This window comes from Engystomops pustulosus, chromosome 11, assembly GCF_040894005.1.
Source record: "Engystomops pustulosus chromosome 11, aEngPut4.maternal, whole genome shotgun sequence".
NCBI classification, from domain to species: domain Eukaryota; kingdom Metazoa; phylum Chordata; class Amphibia; order Anura; family Leptodactylidae; genus Engystomops; species Engystomops pustulosus.
Window position 1 is genome coordinate 30,605,430 of NC_092421.1, and position 22,703 is coordinate 30,628,132.

Here is a 22,703-nt window from a genome sequence, read left to right on the forward strand (position 1 = left end):
CTCAAAACTTTATTACACTGGTACCTTACACCAGACAGATTACAGAAAATATACCCAGGATCCTCCCCTTACTGCTGGAGATCATGTGGAGGGAAAGGATCTCTCTATCATATATTGTGGGGTTGCCCCAAGATACAAAGCTTTTGGGAGGAGGTATATAGAGTTCTGAAACAATTGTTTCCGCACTTGCCCACAATTAATGCAGCACAAGCTCTTCTACACTTAGGAATAACAGAATTTTCAGTCCCGGCGAAAATCTTGCTATGTAAGTTATTTACAATTGCAAGGGTGCTAATAACCCGACATTGGAAAGAGGAAGAGCCACCAGGAATGACGGAATACATAAGGGAAATCAATATTACATTCAGATATGAGAAATGCTTGGCCTATAGCTTATTGAAGCATCAACCAATAACATGCATTTGGGATCCATGGGCTTCACACCCATCTTGTGAGGCAACAACTTTATGAGGCAATGAAGGGATAGGGAATATGAAGATTTACTCCATTGCAAGGATATAGAATATAGCTTCACAAAAAAATTCACTCTGTATCAATATCTTATGAAACCTGTGAAATGTTATTTGTTAATTCTTTGTTGTTTAATATCTGTTGAGACATGTTAATATCAGTAAAGGCAAATTGCCGAGAAACTTGGTACATAGGTACTACAGGACAGGTGACTTAATCCGAATGCATTAACATATACGGAATACGGAGAAATATATGAGTATCATTATAAGACAAAGCTTAAATGTAACATAGTGAGATGTTAAGGATGAATACAACGCTACAAGAATATAATGTAACATGTAATACCTATTTTACTGCATCAATGTTTGTTTGTATATGTGGTTAAAATGGAAAAAACCTAATAAAAATGATTGAAACAAAAAAAATGCTATACTACATCACCACATTGAAAAGTAAATGCACTAAAACCTATATATTTCTAAAAAGCAGAAAATCCGGTGATTGCATCTGTCTTGTCAGTTGACACCCTCTGCCACCTTCATGCAACTTTGTGGCAAACACAAAAGTTTTACACAAATAAGAACATACAATTTCCCAATAAAACTTACATCTAAACTGTCAAGGTGAGAAAAATTATATAATATATATATTTATGCCACTATATTCAACATTAACAATTATTTACCGTATATACTTGTGTAAAACCTTACATTGGCTTATACACGAGTCAATAAAAAAAATAAACTTATATACTCACCCCTCCAGCGGCCCCGATGTTGGTGCAGCTCCTCTGTCTTCCCCGCGGCTCCTTTTCTTTCTTTGGTCGTCTGTGACAGCCAGCAGGGCGCGGCCATGTTATTTCCCTGCCAGCACATACTATGATGCGGCCGCTGATGACGTCATAGTTTGCGTCGGCCGGGAGATATACGTTGATGTTTTCATTTATATCAATTTGGAACCTATATGACCGTTTGATCATAGTTATTCAAATATTCATGGGTGGAAAAATGGTGATAAAGTAGCAATTCTTTAAAGGATGCTAATTTCCATTACAGTGTTCAATGGCAAGAATTTTAGATACACAACATGTTTTTGATTTTTACTGTTTATTTTTATATATAGTCTAGGGAAAGGGTGGTGATTTAACCCCTTCACACACCAGCATGTACCATTACGTCCTGATGCTGTGGGAGGGAGGGGGGTATGTAGAGAGCCGACTGGCTAAGCTATCTCCATACACAGCTGTATAATACAGCTGACACCCGTTTGTCACTGCCGTGGTCAGAGCTGGCACAGATTGCGACAGTTAACCTGTTAAGTGCCAAGGTCGAACCCGACCACAGCACCTAACATCGCTATCAGGGGGTGCCGTCATCTTGAATTACCGATCACCGCCCCCCTAGAGGATGGCGATCGATTGCCATGGTAGCCTACAGTCTCAGAGACTCGTAGGCCTGCCATATATATTGATATCCAATAGCCTGCAAATAGCAGGCTATTAGAGATCATCAGTAAAATTTCTAAATACAGTAGTCTTGCAGTATATAGTATGAGTAATCAGACTCTGCAGGGTTAAAGTACCCTAGAGGGTCTGATATAATAGTAAAAAAAAAATTTTTATAAAAAAAGTATACGTTTAAATCACCCCCCTTTCCCTATAACACTTAAAAAGTCAAATATCCGAATCGCCACTTTTTTGCAATTTTTCCATCCATCAATATTTGAATAAAAATTTATCAAAGAGTTATACAAGATCCCAAATTCATATAAATTAATATGCCAGCACGTACCTGAATAAAAATTACACCTTACACAGGTCCATACACCGAAATGTGAAAAAGTTATTGGCCTCAGAATTTGTAAAAATGGCAAAAATGATTGCATATACTTGTAAGCCCCTAGAGCAGTGATGGCGAACCTTTCAGAGACCGAGTTCCCAAACTACAACCAAAATTCACTTATTTACCATGAAGTGCCAACATGGCATTTCAAGCAGTAACTTATTGCTTCCTATTCTGCAACATCAATTGTATTGGCTCTCCTATTCAGACCATCATTGTAGCTTCTCTCCAGGAAGAATGGTGGGTCCAGCAGGATGACCTCCAAAAAACAATGCAGTTCGGTCAACACCTTCTCACTTTTAAAGTGTTGCTTTAAAATAGCACTGAGAGCAGCATCCCTTAATTTGCTTGGGACTGCAGGAAGATTTGGTTGATGTAGTCCTGTTTGGTGAAATTGGGACGATGGACTGAGTGCCCACAGAAAGGGCTCTGAGTGCCACCTCTGGCACCCGTGCCATAGGTTCGCCACCACTGCCCTAGAGGCTGGAAAAACAAAAAAGTGTACTTATGATGCTAGAACTGGGAGGAAGAGCAGGCTGTCGATTTCCTGGTCTTTGGGAGTCACCGGATCTCCCTCTCAGCATTGTAATCCCCGGCAGTTCCAGATAAAACTGGAACACTACTACGACTGCAAAGTCAGAGCAGGGTAGGTAAACCTGTTTAATGTATACACAATCAGATCTATACTGTACATCACAAAAATAAAAACAATTTTCACAATTAAAATTTTCGTGCTGAAACCAGGACTGGGGATTACTCAGGACCTGAATTCTGTTCGAATCTACATCGGTCTGAACCCCTGACTCAAAAATGGTTGAGTAGCACTAAACTGACAATTCCACTACAACAGAATTCTTACTCCAATAATCCTTTACACCAGTGGTGGCTAACCTATGAGCACCCAGGCCATCACCAAAGAGGACTCCAGGTATCTTCCTGCAGTCCCAGACAGCCCAGGACTTGCTGTGCACAGAGCTGTTTTAAAGTGACAGAGCTACCTGGGACTACTGGAGGAGTGGGAAGGTGTGGACATATCTGGATTACCATTGTAGCTCTGGAGGAAAGCTACAATAATCATCCAAATTTCTTCTATTTTCTGCTTTATTGGTGTCCTCAGGTGCTGGTATCAATGAAAACATTGACAGAGAAGGGAGTATAAATCACTAAGTAAATTTCTGTGTTGGCACTTTGCAATAAATAAGTGGGTCTTGGTTGTAATTTGGGCACTCGGTCTCTAAAAGGTTCGCCATCACTGCTTTACACCGTCTTACCAACTTACTCAAGAGTTAACTCATTACCCTTACGTACAATGTTAACAAATAATTGGAATCTCCAACAGAAAATCTACCATTTAAAAAATTATAAAAAAAACATGAACAGATACTCACCTAGTCTCCTCTTGATGTTGATCCTGGAGCGGTACTTTGCTAATCTTGACACGCTGGGATCACCTAAAAAAGAAACTTCTAATTAGCGGGGACAAGATGTCCGGCGCTTCAGGCTGCTAATTATGCACATCCCTGGACCTCACGCCAGAGGCATGATTGCACGCCTCCTCCGTGATAGATACCTCCCTCTCCAACATGTGATGTCACAAAGGGGGCGTGCATAGTTAGCATCCCGGAGCGCAGGACAACCCCCGCTCCGAGCTGCATTACAAGTTTCTTTTCTAGGTGATTCTTGCATGTCAAGCTTAGGACAGCTCCTGGATAAAAATCAAAAGAAGCCTAAGGGAGTATCTGCACATGCTTCTTACTTTTTTCAATGGTAGATTTCCAATAAGAAGGTCTATTGTTTGAGCTAAGTTTTTAAAGGAAATCTACCATCAAAATCAAGCCTGATGAACAAGGAACACTTTCTCATACAGTGGGTACAAAAAGTATTCAGACCCCTTTCAACTTTTCAATCTGTTTCTTTGCAGCCAAATTGGTAAAACAAGTTTTAGGTGTATTCTTGTCTGTGTATTCACATTAAGATTCACATTTATTTGATATATATATATATATATATATATATATATATATATATACATACACTCACCGGCCACTTTATTAGGTACACCATGCAAGTAACGGGTTGGACCCCCTTTTGCCTTCAGAACAGAATTCTTCGTGGCATAGATTCAACAAGGTGCTGGAAGCTCCTCAGAGATTTTGGTCCATATTGACATGATGGCATCACACAGTTGCCGCAGATTTGTCGACTGCACATCCATGATGCGAATCTCCCGTTCCACCACATCCCAAAGGTGCTCTATTGGATTGAGATCTGGTGACTGTGGAGGCCATTTGAGTACAGTGAACTCACTGTCATGTTCAAGAAACCAGTCTGAGATGATTCCAGCTTTATGACATGGCGCATTATCCTGCTGAAAGTAGCCATCAGATGTTGGGTACATTGTGGTCATAAAGGGATGGACATGGTCAGCAACAATACTCAGGTAGGCTGTGGCAACGATGCTCAATTGGTACCAAGGGGCCCAAAGAGTGCCAAGAAAATATTCCCCACACCATGACTCCACTACCACCAGCCTGAACCGTTTATACAAGGCAGGATGGATCCATGCTTTCATGTTGTTGACGCCAAAATCTGACCCTACCATCCGAATGTCGCAGCAGAAATCGAGACTCATCAGACCAGGCAACGTTTTTCCAATCTTCTACTGTCCAATTTCGATGAGCTTGTGAAAATTGTAGCCTCAGTTTCCTGTTCTTAGCTGAAAGGAGTGGCACCCGGTGTGGTCTTCTGCTGCTGTAGCCCATCTGCCTCAAAGTTCGATGTACTGTGCGTTCAGAGATGCTCTTCTGCCTACCTTGGTTGTAACAGGTGGCGATTTGAGTCACTGTTGCCTTTCTATCAGCTCGAACCAGTCTGCCCATTCTCCTCTGACCTCTGGCATCAACAAGGCATTTCCGCCCACAGAACTGACGCTCACTAGATGTTTTTTCTTTTTCGGACAATTCTCTGTAAACTCTAGAGATGGTTGTGCGTGAAAATCCCAGTAGATCAGCAGTTTCTGAAATACTCAGACCAGCCCTTCTGGCACCGACAACCATGCCACGTTCAAAGGCACTCAAATCACCTTTCTTCCCCATACTGATGCTGGGTTTGAACTGCAGGAGATTGTCTTGACCATGTCTACATGCCTAAATGCACTGAGTTGCCGCCATGTGATTGGCTGATTAGAAATTAAGTGTTAACGAGCAGTTGGACAGGTGTACCTAATAAAGTGGCCGGTGAGTGTATATATATATATACACACACACACACATTTCTTCAATTAGAGGTTATTAAAATTGTTTTACCTGTGTTAAGATAATTTCTCATAAAATGTAGAGACAGGGTCCCTTAGAAACAAGACTACGTCCTTGGATACGGCCACCTCTGCTGGAGGGATTGCACAAAGAAACAAAAAGGTTTTTCTGTATGAAAAGTCCAGGAGTTACTGCATGACCCATAGCCGTCCTAGGATAATGAATGCTGAATCCATGTGGTCAGGCAGGGTTCAATAGCGCATGTCTGGCCACTGCTGCCAAAATGTGAGGTGGTCGAATCCGAGGTAGTCATCTCGTTTCTAAGGGACAGCATGGCTGTGTTTATGAGAAATTATCTTCACACAGGAACATTTTTTTAATGACATCCAATATAAGAAATGTTTACATATGGTAAATTAATTTAATTAAATGTGAATGCTCAGATGGGAATACCCTTTTAATGTAGATATTTTTGATACTATTGGTCTCTCCAGAGATTCCCAAATGGGTTTAGGTCAGAGCTCTGGCTGGGCCAGTCAGGAATGGTCACAGAGTTGTTCTGAAGCCTCTGTTTTGTTATTTAGCTGTGAGCTTAGGGCTCATTGTTTGGAAAGAGAACCTTCTGCCCAGTCTGAGGTGCAGAACACTCTGGAAGAGGCTTTCATCCAGGATATCCCTGTATTTGGCCACATTATGCTTTCCTTCCATGGTACACAGTGGTCCTGTCCCTGCTCCCATAGCATAATGCTGCCACCACGTGTCACTGTTGGGATTGTATTTGGCAGGTGATGAGCAGTGCCTGGCTTTCTCTACACATAAAGCTTAGAATTAACACCAAAAAGTTCAATCTTCGTCTTATGAGACCAGAGAATCGAATTTCACAAAGTCTGTGTCAGTCTCTTTGTAACAGCCTGAATCTGCTGCATGCAGGAGGTCTTGGTAATACCCTCCAGACTCTCTAGCCTAATTGAATTTCATAAGTTGATTTTAGAAGGCAGGAGGCCATGGATAACAGATATAAGAAGATTACCACACTCACGTTGCCTGATTTATCATGCTTGATTCTGATGGTAGATCTCTATCTTTTTAAAGGATCTGGTGTGTGTGCTAAATATACACTTTTTGGTTTGCTGAAGATGATCATATGTTCTGTTAGTTGAAGGGATTAGCAACTTTACTTTATGTTTCTTGTAATGGGAATGGGGGTCAGAATATTATTTACCCAATTGTCTAACTGTCCATTAGCAATCTACCTTCCAGAACCTTAAAGTGTAACCGCCATTCAAAAAACTTTTGATATGTTGTAGGGCAGGTAATTTTAAGCACTTTTGCAATTGTATTAGTTAACCGAATCTTGCTCCTTCCTCTTGTATTCTGCAGACTTCCCCTAGATGGCAGTGACTGCTCAGATAGCTGTTACTATGGACATTCCGTCTTCCCTGCTCACTGCTGATTACCTTATGTGTCACTGCCCCAGCACTCAGCAATGTGCAGGGAGAAGCTCTCACTAATATAATAACCAAGCACCTACATTCTTCTCTCTCCTCAGCTTTCCCTACACTTGTGTATAACAAATAATCCACACAGACAGAAACTGCAGCCCCTCCCTCCCCCCATCACCTCACACAAGGAAATGGCAGGAGACACTCTCCAAGCTGTGCCCTCATGTGCTGTGCTGGAGTGATACTTAGGTAGGTAGATAGATAGACATGGATACATAGATAGATATGAGAGATGGATAGATAGAAGATAGCTCTGGTGTGATTGGTCAGCACCATGCGCTTATGATGAGGTGACAGGAGACAGGCTCCGCCCCTCCATCTTGCTGATTGTAGGCAGTGGCGTAACTTGGAGAGGCAAGGCCCCATAGCAGACTTCTAAATGGGATCCCTCTTCCCCCCTAAAAAAATATACATATCTGTATACCTAAACATGTGAGTTACAATCACACACCATGTATAAATACATACAGAATATACACACATACATACAGTACAGAATACACCTATGCATCATATACACAGACATATGGCATGTACATACAATACCATATATAGACATACTGCATATACACACCCAATACCTAAGAAGCTAGGGCCCCCTGACACCGTGGGCGCCATAGCAGTTGCTATGGCTGCTACCCCTGTAGTTACGCCCCTGATTGTAGGTTTTTTGAGAGCTAGAAACCCTGGTTGCTATGGGCCAAAAAAGGTAGTAAATGAGGACCGGGAGGCAAAATACTTTGAGGAATAATTCCCAGGGACACCTGGAGCAGAATTATCTATTTTTTGCTCAGAATGACGGTTACACTTTAAGCTTGTTTTAATGAATAGTATTTTAAGGTTCTGACAGGTAGGTTTGTCATGAACAGTACGAATCACATGATCCAAAATCATCGGCCATATAATGGACAGTAATGGACGCTGATGAGGTTAAAGTGGTTGTCCAACATTAATAAAATCTTTGTTGGTTGGCTATGGGCGCACTCAGGGCTCTGGGTGTCCTGCCTGTTTGTTTACAGTAGTGCGGCACCTCCCCTATGACAACTTCCGGTGGCCTGGCGCACCTGCCCGTCCTCTGTCCCAGTGCCTGCTATAGTGCTGTTACTATAATAGTAATAACAGGAGTACCCCCTCTGTATTCTCAGAAGCCCCAATCATACCAGATCTAGTAAAAGTGCCCCTTATAGGTAGCTCTAGTAGTATCTGTTCCAATCATCCCTGCACCCCCCATCCCGTCTTCCCCAATATTCCCATATGGGATCTATGAGGTAAGCAGTGATTTGCTTTCTTATAATTGTTACCTGAGCTGTTAAATATACCACTGTTTCCACCTGCAATACCTCTGCAAATAATGTAAATGGCATCATTTTGATTTTCAACAGCTAAAAAGATTTTAATTATATGGAAGCTTAAGAACTAAAAACAAAAATTTTACACCTCAACAACTGGATACAAAAGGCGAAAAAGGAGGAAAAAATTGAGGTAGAGGAAAATAAATATTGGTCCTAAGCGCATTCTAATAATTTTCCACTAGAGGTCAGTGTTGTCCTTCAGAGCTCAGAACAAGAGAAATCTATTCCACTGAATTTTATAGCCTTTTTTCTGTTAGTTAAAATCACCACATTTGCAAAATCTTAGCACTCCCCACCCTATGGAATATTAACTCATGAAGGAACAGGCCTGTTTGGCCATTTAACTAAACTTTTTTTTCATTTTTTAATTCTGCGTAACCCAACATCTATGTATGTTACTTATAGCAGCGGGTCAATAAAAAATGCATTTATATTCTAGTATTTTAGCTGGACTTGGAGCCCTCCTGAGCACTGGCAATAAATATTTCTTCATTGAACACAATGCAGCTCCTTCCCACCTGAGTCACTGCTGTAGTATTCTAACATAAGCCTGCTACAGCAGTCATTCATAGCAGAGGTAAGAATCCCTTTAAGAACCATGGTCTAGTCCTCTGCCTGGGACACCAGAATGCTTTTTTCCCGGCACTTACTATATGGCACACACACACACTGTACGTTTATATTGGCAATACCTGGTATTGCACCTGAGGAAAAAAACTGGGCTGGAGAAAGGTCACGTGTCTCACTAATAAAGAATCATAGCCGCAGTGCTTTTGATCTGTTGAATGGCTGGGATGCCTCACTGATCTGATACCTATGCTAAGGTTACATTATCAAAGTCCTAGAGTATCCCTTTAAAAGGCAAAGGTGGACTGAACACTGAAATGAAGCATCCTCGGCATCAGACTTTCTCACCTTTCTGTAACCTGCACCTTAACTCTTCACTTTCTGCAAGGTTTCTTGGCCCCTTCATCTATTCTGTAAATCTCATATCTTATCCGCTGTATGATTCACTGGATTTTGTCTGCAGATTAATCCTCAGCTCAGTTAGGGACCATTTATTTTCAGAATTAACAGCTCACAAGTTCCTTTCCATTTGTTTTTGAATTAGTTATATTCCGTGGAGGAGAATTGTCTGACGGCTGCCAGGTTCTCCATTTTACTTCTATGACATAAATGAGTTCAGTGCATACATAACTCTAAACTGGTGAGAGGCAGGCGGCCAAGAGCCAGATAACACATCTGCTGTGCCTTTTCATGTGTCTGAAGGACAAAAACTTTATGGCAAGAAAGAGTTCCAGAAATCCATAAATAAAATAAGAATAACTTACCTCACCAGTCCTCTGACCAGTGTTTGGTGGAGTGAGCGTATCATAGTATATAAGGTTAAAGAAGACGCGGGTCATTAAATCCAACCTATAGGAATTAGACAAATGTTATTTCCCCATAACCAGTGATATTTTTCTCTCCCGAAAGGCATCCAGGCCTCTCTTGAACATGTACATAGAGTCCGCCATAACAACCTCCTCTTACAGTAAGGAACTGCTCTTACAGTAAGGAACCTTTGTCTATGACGATGGTAGAACCGTAGAGGATGCCCCCTTGTCCTAGTCACAGGCCTATGTATAAACAGATCTTTGGCAAGATCTCTGATTACTGCTAATCCATTATTCTCATTACAGCAAAAAATTTTGAAAATCTTATTGACCCAGGGAGAACAAATGTTGTCTGGAGCTACAATTCTTGTACGTAATCTGAGGACTGGCTGTACATTGTACACATATAGTTTTTTTCTAAACTGAATAACCCCAAGTTTAGTAATCTGTCAGTGTATTCTAGTTCCCCCATTCCCCTAATAATCTTGGTTGCTCTCCTCTGCACCCATTCCAGTTCTACTATATCCTTTTTATACACTGGTGCCCAAAACTGTACACAATATTCCATGTGTGGTCTGACCAGGGATTTGTATAAGGGCAGAACTATGTCTTTATCATGAGAATCTATTCCTCTCTTGATACATACCATAATTGTATTTGCCTTAGTAGCAGCCGCCTGGCTCTGGTCACTAAAATTAAGTTTACCATCCATTACCATTGACTCTTTAGAACATAATTATACTTCGTAACTGTAATTGGCTTGATCTAAAAAAAAGATAAGTCAGATGAAAGTTTACCTTTTCTGTATACATCTTTTCTAAAAGTAGTCGTTTTTTTAACCAGTAAAGTTTGAGTAACATCTAATAAAAAGTCTTCAGCTTGACTGTAAAATACTGCGTCTTTCAGTATGTTATTCCGCTGGGGCAGAAGGATGTATTCCTCCTCCATGTGTTTCCTTAGCAGAAGGTAGTGATGGCGAACCTTTTAGAGACTGAGTGCACAAACTACGACCAAACCCAACATGGCAATTGGAGCAGTAACATGTAGCTACCTGTTTTGTCAAGGCTTTTAATTATATGGGTGTCCTCAGGATACCTATATAGTTGAAAGAAAGAGGAGAAATTCAGATTAACAACATTGTAGCTCTCTTCCATGGTCCCCTGAACATGAAGAATTGCGGGACCCAGAGCAGGAGCTCCAATAATAATGCAGCTTTGTTTGCACCCCTTTGCTCCTCCTGTAGTCCCAGGCAGCTCAGGATGTGTAGCTATAAAATAGCTCTGATCACAGCACATCCTGGGTGGACAGGGACTGCAGGAGGAGGTTTGGATCCTGTCTGTAAACTCTCAGAGTGCCACCTGTGGCATCCGTGCCACAGGTTTTCCACCCATTAAGGGTTTATGCACATTGTTTTGGGATATGTGCTAATCCTTGTTTTAATGGCCAACACACTGTCCGTCACTGAGTATTTCTACGGCTCAGTGTAAGAGCTGACACAGCAGATCTCACACCCTGATGACACATGGGTTATCAGTGTTTGCGGCCTGTGAGTGCACGTTTGCACAGGTAGCCCTTGGAGGAATGTATGTAAAGTTTTAGACATCTGTAAAGTCTCCATAAGAGAAATAAAATTGTTGCGACATCTTACCTACTCCATATATACAGTACATACCAAAAGTTTGCCCACTCCTTCTCATTCAAAGAGGCATCAAACCTATGAATTAATTAATGTGGAATTATATACTTAACAAAAAAGTGTGAAACATCTGAAAATATGTCTTATATTCTAGGTTCTTTAGGGAAGCCACCTTTTGCTTTGATTATTGCTTAGCACACTCTTGAGAAATACACTCTTTGAATGATGTTTGTCTAAACTTCCAAACTTTTGGTCTGTACTGTACCCACACACACAAAGATGGAGGGAAGTCACCAGTTTACTTACGAAAAACCGTATATTTTTGATACACATTAGAATTTTCCTCATGCTATCATTTTCTACATGTAATATCAGAATCTACTTGTTCTCTTTCTAATAGTTTTTTTTAACATGGATTCCACTATAAGTAAACTAAAGGGATATACAGGCAGTCCCTGGGTTACATAGAAGATAGGTTCTGGAGGTTTGTTCTCAAGTTGAATTTGTATGTAAGTTGGAACTGTATATTTTATCATTGTAACCCCAGACAAAATCTTTTTGGTCTCTGTGACAATTGGATTTTAAAAATGTTTTATTGTCATAAGAACCAGGATTAGCAATAAAGCTTAATTACAGACACCTCTGATAACTGTTATAGATGTTTATTTTAGCCTGGGGCTAAAGTACAGTAAATTACCAACCTCCAGAGGTCCGTTTGTAACTAGGGAGCGTCTGTAAGTCGGGTGTTCTTAAGTAGGGGACATCCTGTATATATGAACGTGTCATTGCTAACTGGCACGTGTAGGCTTCCACGTTTCTTTACATTTTGGGCCCAGTAGGGGGCAGTATTACTCTTCGGAGTAGAAAACCCTTGGCAGGGAAGATATGTGCATACTCCAGTAAAATATGTGGTGAGCGTTGAGCACACGCTACGTGGAATAAAGCATGATATCATGAGGGTCAGCTGTTTACACATTACAGCTGCAGTTTTTGGACTCGTATAGACTCATATTGACTATATATAGGGGGTCTCATGCTCACATAATTTAAGAAAACCTAAAAAATATTTCTGCTTCTCAGAATCATCATAAAGGCGGAGGTAGGATTCTTGGCCTTCTACAATCCTTCTTTGACTTTCGTGTCTAAACTTGTGAAATTCTTCTGTGGCTCGTAAAGTGCAGCCCTGACTTTCTGGTAACATATCCTGTTCTCATGTCCAAGTCTGGATCTCTGAGGACTCCTAGAAATGTCACTGCCAGAGCAGATGATGCAAGAAATTGTAATATTGCAGAATATGACAAATTAATTGTGTTCCGTTATATTGAGCCATTGTAAACGGGGAATAAAGGTCATATAACCTGACATTTACAATAGTGTGTTGCCAAAGTATTCAGACCCCCTTGAAATTTTCACTATTTTTACTGGTTAATGATCAGAGTAATGAAAGCCTTCAGGCTATTTTTCCATTTATGCATGTGTTCTTGTAATGGCCCTTTTTTCATTTTTTGGGCTAGCCGACAGGATTCTCACTTCATTATTTTGGGTCTGAATTTTTACTTTAAACAAACATAATGGGAACGAAACCTGTCACCTGATTTTACCTTGCTACGCTACTTGCCCCCCTCAGGTAAGGTTAAAAAAAAGGTCTTTTTTAAATTCCTTCCTTCTATGTGAAATCTCATACATTTACCTATAAAAATATCCCCCCAAACTCAGGCGAATTTGACACTTTTCATCCCATTTTCACATGAGATGAGTCACGTTTAGTGGTTGCAAGGAGAGTGCTGCTTCAGAATCCGCTAACTTCTGTCCTATAGTACCTATAAACATGCTTTTCGTATCACATTAAAGGGAACATGTCATCATTTACAATTTACAACATACTGGAAGTGGTTTTTAGGCAAAGCAGCTGAACAGTTTCTAGATCAGGTTTCTTTCATGGACCAGCTTGGTGGCATCATCCAGAAAATTGACTTTGAAGTCAGATGCAATTTGTTCAAAAATTCAAGGAGGTGGAGAGTTTAACACTGAAGTCAAGCTCTTCTCGCTTCTGAACACCTACCCCCTTATGATTACATTTCCAACTATGTCTCTAGCTGTCTTGAACTCTGGTTTTGTAGCTCACAAATCCATACGCCTGATGTCATTTGAAATATGAAACATTAAGTTTTGATATGACACCAGCAGCATATTTCTAGGTGCTATATTACAGAATATATGGGCTCCTGAAGTGACAACACTTGCAACTCCTAATCTCAACTCATCACATGAGAAAATGAAGAGAGAAGAGTCATATTTGCCTGACTTTGGGTGAGATTTCACATAAGAGGGAAATCTAGACAGTACATTCCATACCCTACCTGAGGGAACTAGTAGTTTAGTGGGATAAAACCTGGTGACAGGTTAAGTATATCTCTGAATGCGGTTTACAGCAGCAACATGCCCCTAAGGGCCCTGTGGATTAGAAGTAAGGGGTTAAAGGGTTTGGCTAAAATTACGATTAAAGGCCTATCTGCTCCATGGTTACATGGCACTTATAAGGTTATTGCAGGGTTAAAGCAGTTGTCACCCTACATAGATCAACTTTTAATGGGTTATCCTAATAGATTGTCTATAGTAATTCCTGGACAACCCCTTTAAGTCTTACTCTTCTTTCCACAGATAATATTCCACTTCTTACAACACCAAACTGCAATTTTTATTTTTTTAAGACTCTAATTTCCTCAAAGTTGAGTACATCAGCCCAAACATGACCAATTTCCCACCCACATTTTTTTCTTTTTAGGAAACAGGTCACCACATTTGCACATATACAGCCAGTGACAGGTTCCTATTAACTGACTGACATTTTGGCTAAAAATTGTTTAGCTTACATCCACATAAATCACCTTTTATCTTAAATTAGCTGCCAACAAAGGGGGGCGCGTCCTGCAAGTCTTAAATCCATATACAATATTGTATGCAACTGGGGAAAAAAATAACACCAGACTGTTTTTGTATTACAAGTTATTTCTTATACAACCTCCACGATTATTATTTTTAAGCCTACCTGGATTTCATCTGAACATAAAATAGTGACCAATAAGCTGCAATGAAATAAGGAAATTACATAAAATATATATTACACATACCGTATACTGTTTGCTTATAAATTTGATGTCCACAACCCATATTACTATAAATCAATTTCCCCCATGTACCACTCCACCAAGCAGTATGAGCTTTATCTCGTGACTGGTGGAGATGGTGGGGGGGGGGGAGGATAACATGACCGCAGAAATGTTAGAGGAAAGAAACAGTCCTGTGATAGCACCGAGTAGAAAAGGTTACTACCGCTGCCTTACATGCGATCAATAAGAGGAGGAGGATGAGCACTGAAAAGGATGACCTGACTCCACAGCGTCTTTTACATTTGATTAAATGCACTGGAGCACGTCATTGTGTTTTATGCATCAGGTAAGTGTTTATGACTGTATAAAGTGAGGTTAGACATTTGCAACAATTGTACTTTGTGGCACCTTTAGCATTTTGACAGCTATCGATGAGCTAAATGAACATCCATCATACAAAAATTCAACAAGTACTGAAGACCATCTGTAACATACCTGCATCAATTTGAGATGAGTAATCCAATAATTCATGCCGATTCCAATTTCTGAAAATTAGAATATTTTTAAAAACATATTATACTATAAATGGACTTCCTTTAAAGAGGCCCTTTCCACATCTTCACCAAAAACAACTTGTTTCATTCTTTAATTAACCTTGCCCCACTAATTCTGACATAGCGGGAATATTTTCTTTAGTCCCCGTCTACTTTTATCACCAACATGCTTCCACTCACTTTTAAAAGCTGATAAAAGTTTACCTGCCTCCCTGATAGCATACTGCACCGAATCACAGAGGAAGTTGAACTCTAGGGTGTCATCATCACCATCTTCTCTCTGCCAGCTTTCTCCCCCTCCCTCACGCAGCCTGTAGTTGATCTGGTGCTCCAAGCAAATCAGCACATGTCTGCAGGAGGAAGGGAGAAGGTAGGAAGAGCTAGAAGAGCAGAGAGGAGATGCAAGGATGGAACGCCCCCATGACTCCAGGAAGTAGCCAGTTATACTTTTATATTCTGGAGTCTGGAATTAGTTGTGTTAATGATAAAATCAGATTGGGAAAATGTATTAAAAAGAATATGAGAACCTACCATTAAGTAAAAATATGTGTTCCCGATGACAGGTTTCCTTTAAGATGATCTGAAGGTGAGGTATATCCTTGATATTCATTGCTATTTAGATTAAAATAAAGCCTGATTCTTACGCATACTGACAGCATAGCAAGTTCATTTTTCTACTTTCCAGCATATGAAGGCAACTTATCCAATTTATTCCTCACCATAACCCAGCATTCATAATAAGATGAACCATGTAGTAGCTGCAGTAGTTCCAATATATCACAGTTAATACAAACCATAATAGCTGACTTCTGACAACACCTGGTGAGCATCTCTTCTTTCTAAGATGTTATCAACGTATGTAGCGCTTTCTCATCTTCTTTTACTTTTAAAGAAGACCAGTCACCAGAATATTGGCTACTAAAGAGGGCAGCTCCTTGTCCTACCCCAGTGATAGCAGTGATAAAGCTAGTGTACAGTGCATTACATAGCCGCCCAAACACCGGACCAAGCTTACGGAAGTCCAGTGTATTCATGAGGGGGTCTCCACTGCGTTTCCCCCGGACCGCCACTCCCACACCATATGCTGGCAGACACTACCTCCACGGACTGCCCCCCCTTGTATATGCTGGACCGCTGTAAGCTTGATACGGCGTTCAAAGGGCCATGGCAGTGCAGTGTTCGCTAGCTTTATCGGTATGTTCTGAAGCTTGGGGTTTAACACTGCTACACCTGGGGTAGGGCTACGAGCTACTTACTTTAGTGAGCAGCTTCTAGAGCCAATATTCAGGTGACAGGTCCACTTTAAAGCTTTTTTTACATAGTGACACAACATATGGAGCTTCATTACATAGTAACTTAACATATGGAGCTTCATTACATACTACTTTTACATATGGAGCTTCATTACATACTACTTTTACATATGGGGCTTCATTACATTGTACCTTTACATAATGGGCTTTGTTACACAGTACCTTTACATAATGAGCTTCGTTACATAGTACCTTTACATATGGGGCTTCATTACACAGTACCTTTACATAAGGGTCTTCAATACATAGTACCTTTACATATGGGGTTTCATTACCTAATACCTTTACATAAGGGGCTTCATTACATAGTACCTTTACATAAGGGGCTTCATTACCTAATACCTTTACATAAGGGGCTTCATTACATTGTACCTTTACATATGGGGCTTCATTACCTAATACCTTTACATATGGAGCTTCATTACATACTACTTTTACATATGGAGCTTCATTACATACTACTTTTACATATGGGGCTTCATTACATTGTACCTTTACATAATGGGCTTCGTTACACAGTACCTTTACATAATGAGCTTCGTTACATAGTACCTTTACATATGGGGCTTCATTACATTGTACCTTTACATAAGGGTCTTCAATACATAGTACCTTTACATATGGGGTTTCATTACCTAATACCTTTACATAAGGGGCTTCATTACATAGTACCTTTACATAAGGGGCTTCATTATCTAATACCTTTACATAAGGGGCTTCATTACATTGTACCTTTACATATGGGGCTTCATTACCTAATACCTTTACATAAGGGGCTTCATTACATAGTGCCTTTACATATGGGGTTTCATTACCTAATACCTTTACATAAGGGGCTTCATTACATAGTACCTTTACATAAGGGGCTTCATTACATAGTACCTTTACATAAGGGGCTTCATTACATAGTGCCTTTACATATGGGGTTTCATTACCTAATACCTTTACATAAGGGGCTTCATTACATAGTACCTTTACATAAGGGGCTTCATTACACAGTACCTTTACATAAGGGGCTTCATTACACAGTACCTTTACATAAGGGGCTTCATTACACAGTACCTTTACATAAGGGGCTTCATTACACAGTACCTTTACATAAGGGGCTTTATTACATAGTACCTTTACATAAGGGGCTTCATTACATAGTACCTTTACATAAGGGGCTTCATTACATAGTGCCTTTACATAAGGGGCTTCATTACATAGTACCTTTACATAAGGGGCTTCATTACATAGTACCTTTACATAAGGGGCTTCATTACATAGTACCTTTACATAAGGGGCTTCATTACATAGTACCTTTACATAAGGGGCTTCATTACATAGTACCTTTACATAAGGGGCTTCATTACATAGTACCTTTACATAAGGGGCTTCATTACATAGTACCTTTACATAAGGGGCATCATTACATAGTACCTTTACATAAGGGGCTTCATTACATTGTACCTTTCATTTAACAGTACCTTGACATATGGAGCATCATGACACAGTGTCACCTCAGAAGGATCTTCTTTACATAATGCCTCCACAGTGGAAGGGCATTCATTACATTGTGAGAATGTAGAGTTTCTTTATATAGTAACTCCACATAGGTAATCTGTTTGAATTTTTTGGAAAACTTTTCAGTCTCCATTTTTGTTTCACATAATATAAAAGATCTTTGTTGTCAATTTGTCAAAGATGGTTACCGTATATCCTTCCATGAATATAGCTAATGATAAATTTGTGTCTGCAAAGAATCCAGAGCAAGTGTATGACATGCAAAGGAACCAACTTCTGTGGAAATTGACTGCTTATTAACAGGGCTGATGATATGAGTCCAATAAAAAAAAATGTAATAGTGGCTGCATGGGCTAAGAACTGGCGGTGCAAGATAAAAGCTTCAACTAACTTAATTTAACTTGGACATTCGAGACTCTAGCAGTGAGCCAAGTCTTGTTCCCATTCACATCAGAGACACAAAAACCTGTTCTCAGGAGCACGAGACACAGGGGGACCTTTGGCAACCATACACTAGTCTCCTATTATGTGTATATGTGCAGTGTCGAACTGGGGTTCCTTAGGCCCACCAGAGAAAATTCATCTGTGGGCCCACACTTCACCATACCCCAGAAAATAGACTGTAACAGCCTCCAAATTGGGTTGTTTACTTCTCAATCTCTGGGGTTCAATATTGAGTTGAACAAGGGCCCACTGGAGGATCCTCTGGTGGGCCATCCAACACTGTATATGTGTAATGCATTGGGAAAATTCCTTTAAGTAGTCCGCCATCATACTCCAAGGTCCTATTGAGATCACACCAAACATTATGACCCACAATCACTTCAACAACAGAATATTTTATTTTTTTTTATTTACAATCATAATCGCCCAACCCCCCTCACCCCCAATCAGACCAAACCATCTGCATAAAGTATTAAAATTGTATATATAGTTTATTTAAGTGAAAAATGTACTGGTTGTACTGGTTTACTAGTTTCATCTCCTTATATTTAGGCTTACTGATGTCACATGCAAAATGTGTTTGTATTTTCACTAGAAATAAAACCCTGACACGATGTATATAATATGTGTTTTCTGTCTTATATTGTATGTTTTTTTGGTGAGTCCTGACTTGTATATGAACATCAAAGCTATTCATCAGTCTTATGTGTGCATTAATAGATTACAACCTACACATAGCCTAAATATATCAGGGGAGAGAAGTGTCTGAGAGCAGAACTGTTCTAGTTGCCCATGGAAACCAATCAGAGCTCAGCTTTCATTTTCCCACATCTGTTTATAAAATTAAAGCTGAGCTCTGATTGGATTCCATGGGCAACCAGAATAGTTCTACCTCAGACACTTCTGATAAATCTCCCCCTACATCTCTATAAACCTTCTGTTGCCATAAACCAGAATATGATACAAACTAATAACAGACTTGTGACCTCTGAAACAGTAGTAGTAGCCTACAGCAAAGCGAAAATCCCAATTTATTCATAAGCCATCAAGCTACAACGAAAGACTTCAGCATCTCCTGCTACATTGGTGGATGGGAACCCTATACTAAGCTCTCCTATCAAGTGAAGAAAATCAGTCATAGATTTTTGCACAATCCTGTAAATAAATGCTTGGTGACAATTGATGACAGTCTGAAAAGGCTCTGTTCCATTTTTTTAAACTTTTCGTTGCCATGAGGAAGAGAAAAAAGGTTAAAAACAGACATCCAGATGTGTCATGTGGGTCCAGCTCCTTTCTGTCCCGATGTCCGCCCTTTCAAGAAAATAGAATTCCCGATTCAGCTTCCAATGAAAAAGTGAAAAGAGCCTTCTCTAGGGTTTCTGTATAGCGTAGGAGCAAGGAAAGGTTACATTACATCTAGTTGGCTATAACCTAGTACATTTCTGGCCACTTTGTGATGGGACACTATTTGGGTCAGTGAGACAAAGCACTCGTATTATAATAAGGTCTGATGACATGTACTGCATGTTCTTCGGGATGATCCTATGCACTCAGAAGTCTTTCATCATCTTTGGATTTGGGACTAAACTCTACTCCTCCTCTTACTGCTTTGGTAAGGCGAAATCCCAAGCCGTTTCCTGGGCACACTTCCACATGGCTCTCATGAGGCGAGTGAATCCCATGTCTTTTGGCTTCTCCAGCCCACGCATAAGACGCTGCTTCATGATGGCGATGAACTCCTTGTTACTCAGTTCCCCATTCCCTGTCAGGAAATATTAAAGAAAGATCACTTTCTATTACAGAATGACTGGCAGTTCTTGTCATCTTATGGCCCATACATCATCATGTGACATCCACTATGAAAATCAACAAATTAACATCCACCAAATAATGAAACATTGGATACTACACCTTACCGAGCATAGGCCAATTGCCGAAAATAGAAGCACATTATAAAGATTGCTTTACAAATATAATACATTTTATGTGATAAATATATATACAAATACTGTATGTACATTACCCTTGTAGGCAGTATGTTAGAAAAAAAGGCATGCAAAGAATAAATAATCTGGATTTGGGCTTATGTATGGTATTTCTTTCCATATTTTCTTACACACAAAAAATATTGGTGCCAATCAACAACCAACCCCCATACCCCACCAGATGTCACCCGGGGCAGCGATCAGAAGCCTTAACAGTCACAAGCCTCTTAATGACATACCTAGGAGCCTCTCCAAGTATGGCCTATTACACTGTGCAATAGTGTCATAGAAATGCAGTATATTTACAATATGCTATAATACAGCATAAGCAGTTTCATACAGTTGTAAGAGGGTTCAGAGCCCTGATGGTTCAAACACCCTAGGGGGCCTAAAAAAATAATAAAAATTAAATACAAATACAATTTAAACCATTCCCCTCTAGATAGAAAAAAAAATCACCAAAAATCATAAATGTGCATAAATAAAATACCAAATTTAAAAATAATATTTCAAATGCACATTTCTAGGCATTTCCTACTGTGTCAAGATAAAAGTAAAACAGGGAGACCATCAGTGACCTGGTAAACATCGGTGCAGTAGCAGAGATAGGGGACGATGAGAAGAATAATAGTGATTTTATTTTTTCCATCCATTCCGTTCCTTTGCCAAACATTTCTATCTCTCCCGAGATCCTTTTTAAGCAATGATTTGCAAAATATTGATCATCAAAGTATAAACTAAGAAATCACATTTGGACAGAGCAATAGAAAGCTGCTCCTCTGTACAGCACACCGCTCCACTATCGACTGAATGCTTTATTCACTAAACCAGGATGAGGATATTACTCTGCAGGAAAAATTCATCTTCTCAGAGAAAGTGAGATAACATAACTCACAGGAGGCAGCTAAATCCATACTGCAGTACTTGACTGAAGGTAGCAAAGAAGAACATAGGAACCTGATGTCCTCTTCTAAAACACATTCATTCCTCTGTGTATCTGTATACAATTTCCTGCAAATATACTCCAGCCATTTCATGGGTTCAATTACTACTGCTACGTAAGATTGAGGTTTTCCCAGCTTGATTATATTCAGACAATTACCTGTCTCTCCAAAGTGTTGCAAACAAGATTGAAGGATAACCATATTATATTTGCAATCTAACACAAGCTTCAGAAGATTAGGTAACATCACTCAGGCTGCGTTCACACGTTGAGTTTGAATTTAAGTTTGAAGAGAAATTCAAGTGCATTGGGAGTTACTCCTCCCCATTCGCAAAAGAGCTTAAATGCTTGCCTTTGTGCACTAGCTACACGTGTTTTGCCTTGAAAACATCAACTGGTGTAAAATGGGTACATGGTACCATCTTTTCAGCACTTTATAGCCTGCCTCCTGGGGACACCTAGAGATTGAGGAAGTTTATATAAATCCAAGTGATTGGTTCCTCAGAATGAGAAAGTTGTAAATGAATCTCCCAATATGTAGAGGAAACAGGACTGCCCCTGGGGCAACATGCACATGGAGCAAATATCTGTGGGAATGAGTGGGTTGTAGGGCCTAGCCCAAGGTATAGGGGCCCAATGGTAATTTAAGTGCAGCGATATTCAGCAGGATGTTGCAAGGAGTGTAGGTAGTGATGCACTTAAGTTACTGCCGGAATCCCAGTGACCAGCGGGTCTGGAGAAACGGAAATATTGGCCACACATCACTAATCCAGAATCCTGAGAAGTAACCAAACTGTGCTATCACTATAGACCAGTTGTGAAAGATGCCTGGTCAACACTGTTGCTAATATTTTCACATCAACAGGTAAAGGGGCGACGAGCTGGTATGATTCTGCAAGCTACTCTTCCTTTTCAGGTTTCAAAAATTCATTCCCTCATTAATTCAGGCAATGATTCCCTCTCAAAAGCTGCTACATATACTTCGAGTAGCCTGGGAAAAGTCTTTTTGCTCTTTGCACAGTTCTGTGGGAAGACCATCCATGCAGGGGCTTTATTATTTTGAATGGAGTCCATTGCCTCCTCCAAAGTCCACATAGACACTGATAAAAGTCCAAAAAACTCCTGTACTTTAGAACATTTCTTTTTAATACTTTGGTTTGTGTTAAACCAAATATTCCATATAAACATACAGTAAAAGAGATAACGGTTTTAACATTTACAATAATGGTGAAGTCAGTCATTATCTCATTACTTGGTTTTAAAGTTCATGATTATATTCCTCATTTCTGCTAAAGATGTAAGTTGTTCTTCTGAAGTGAACTACAAATATAACCTTAATTAGTTAAATGGATACAGTAAATATAAGCATGAGTAAAATGTAATTATCTTCATTAAACTGTCTTTTAATCATCC

The 22,703-nt window shown here is 39.9% G+C and overlaps 1 protein-coding gene across 2 annotated transcripts in view; it reads right to left on the reverse strand.

Moving 5' to 3' along the window:
• Positions 1-19,362: 19,362 nt before the first annotated feature.
• MICU1 (mitochondrial calcium uptake 1) overlaps positions 19,363-22,703 on the reverse strand; it is a 139,226-nt gene continuing 135,885 nt past the window's right edge. For both annotated transcript variants that reach the window (XM_072131114.1, XM_072131113.1), the window contains exon 12: positions 19,363-20,124. In XM_072131114.1, the coding sequence (XP_071987215.1) occupies positions 19,964-20,124 (161 nt within the window). In that variant the 3' untranslated portion in view covers positions 19,363-19,963. The remainder of the gene's footprint in view (positions 20,125-22,703) is intronic.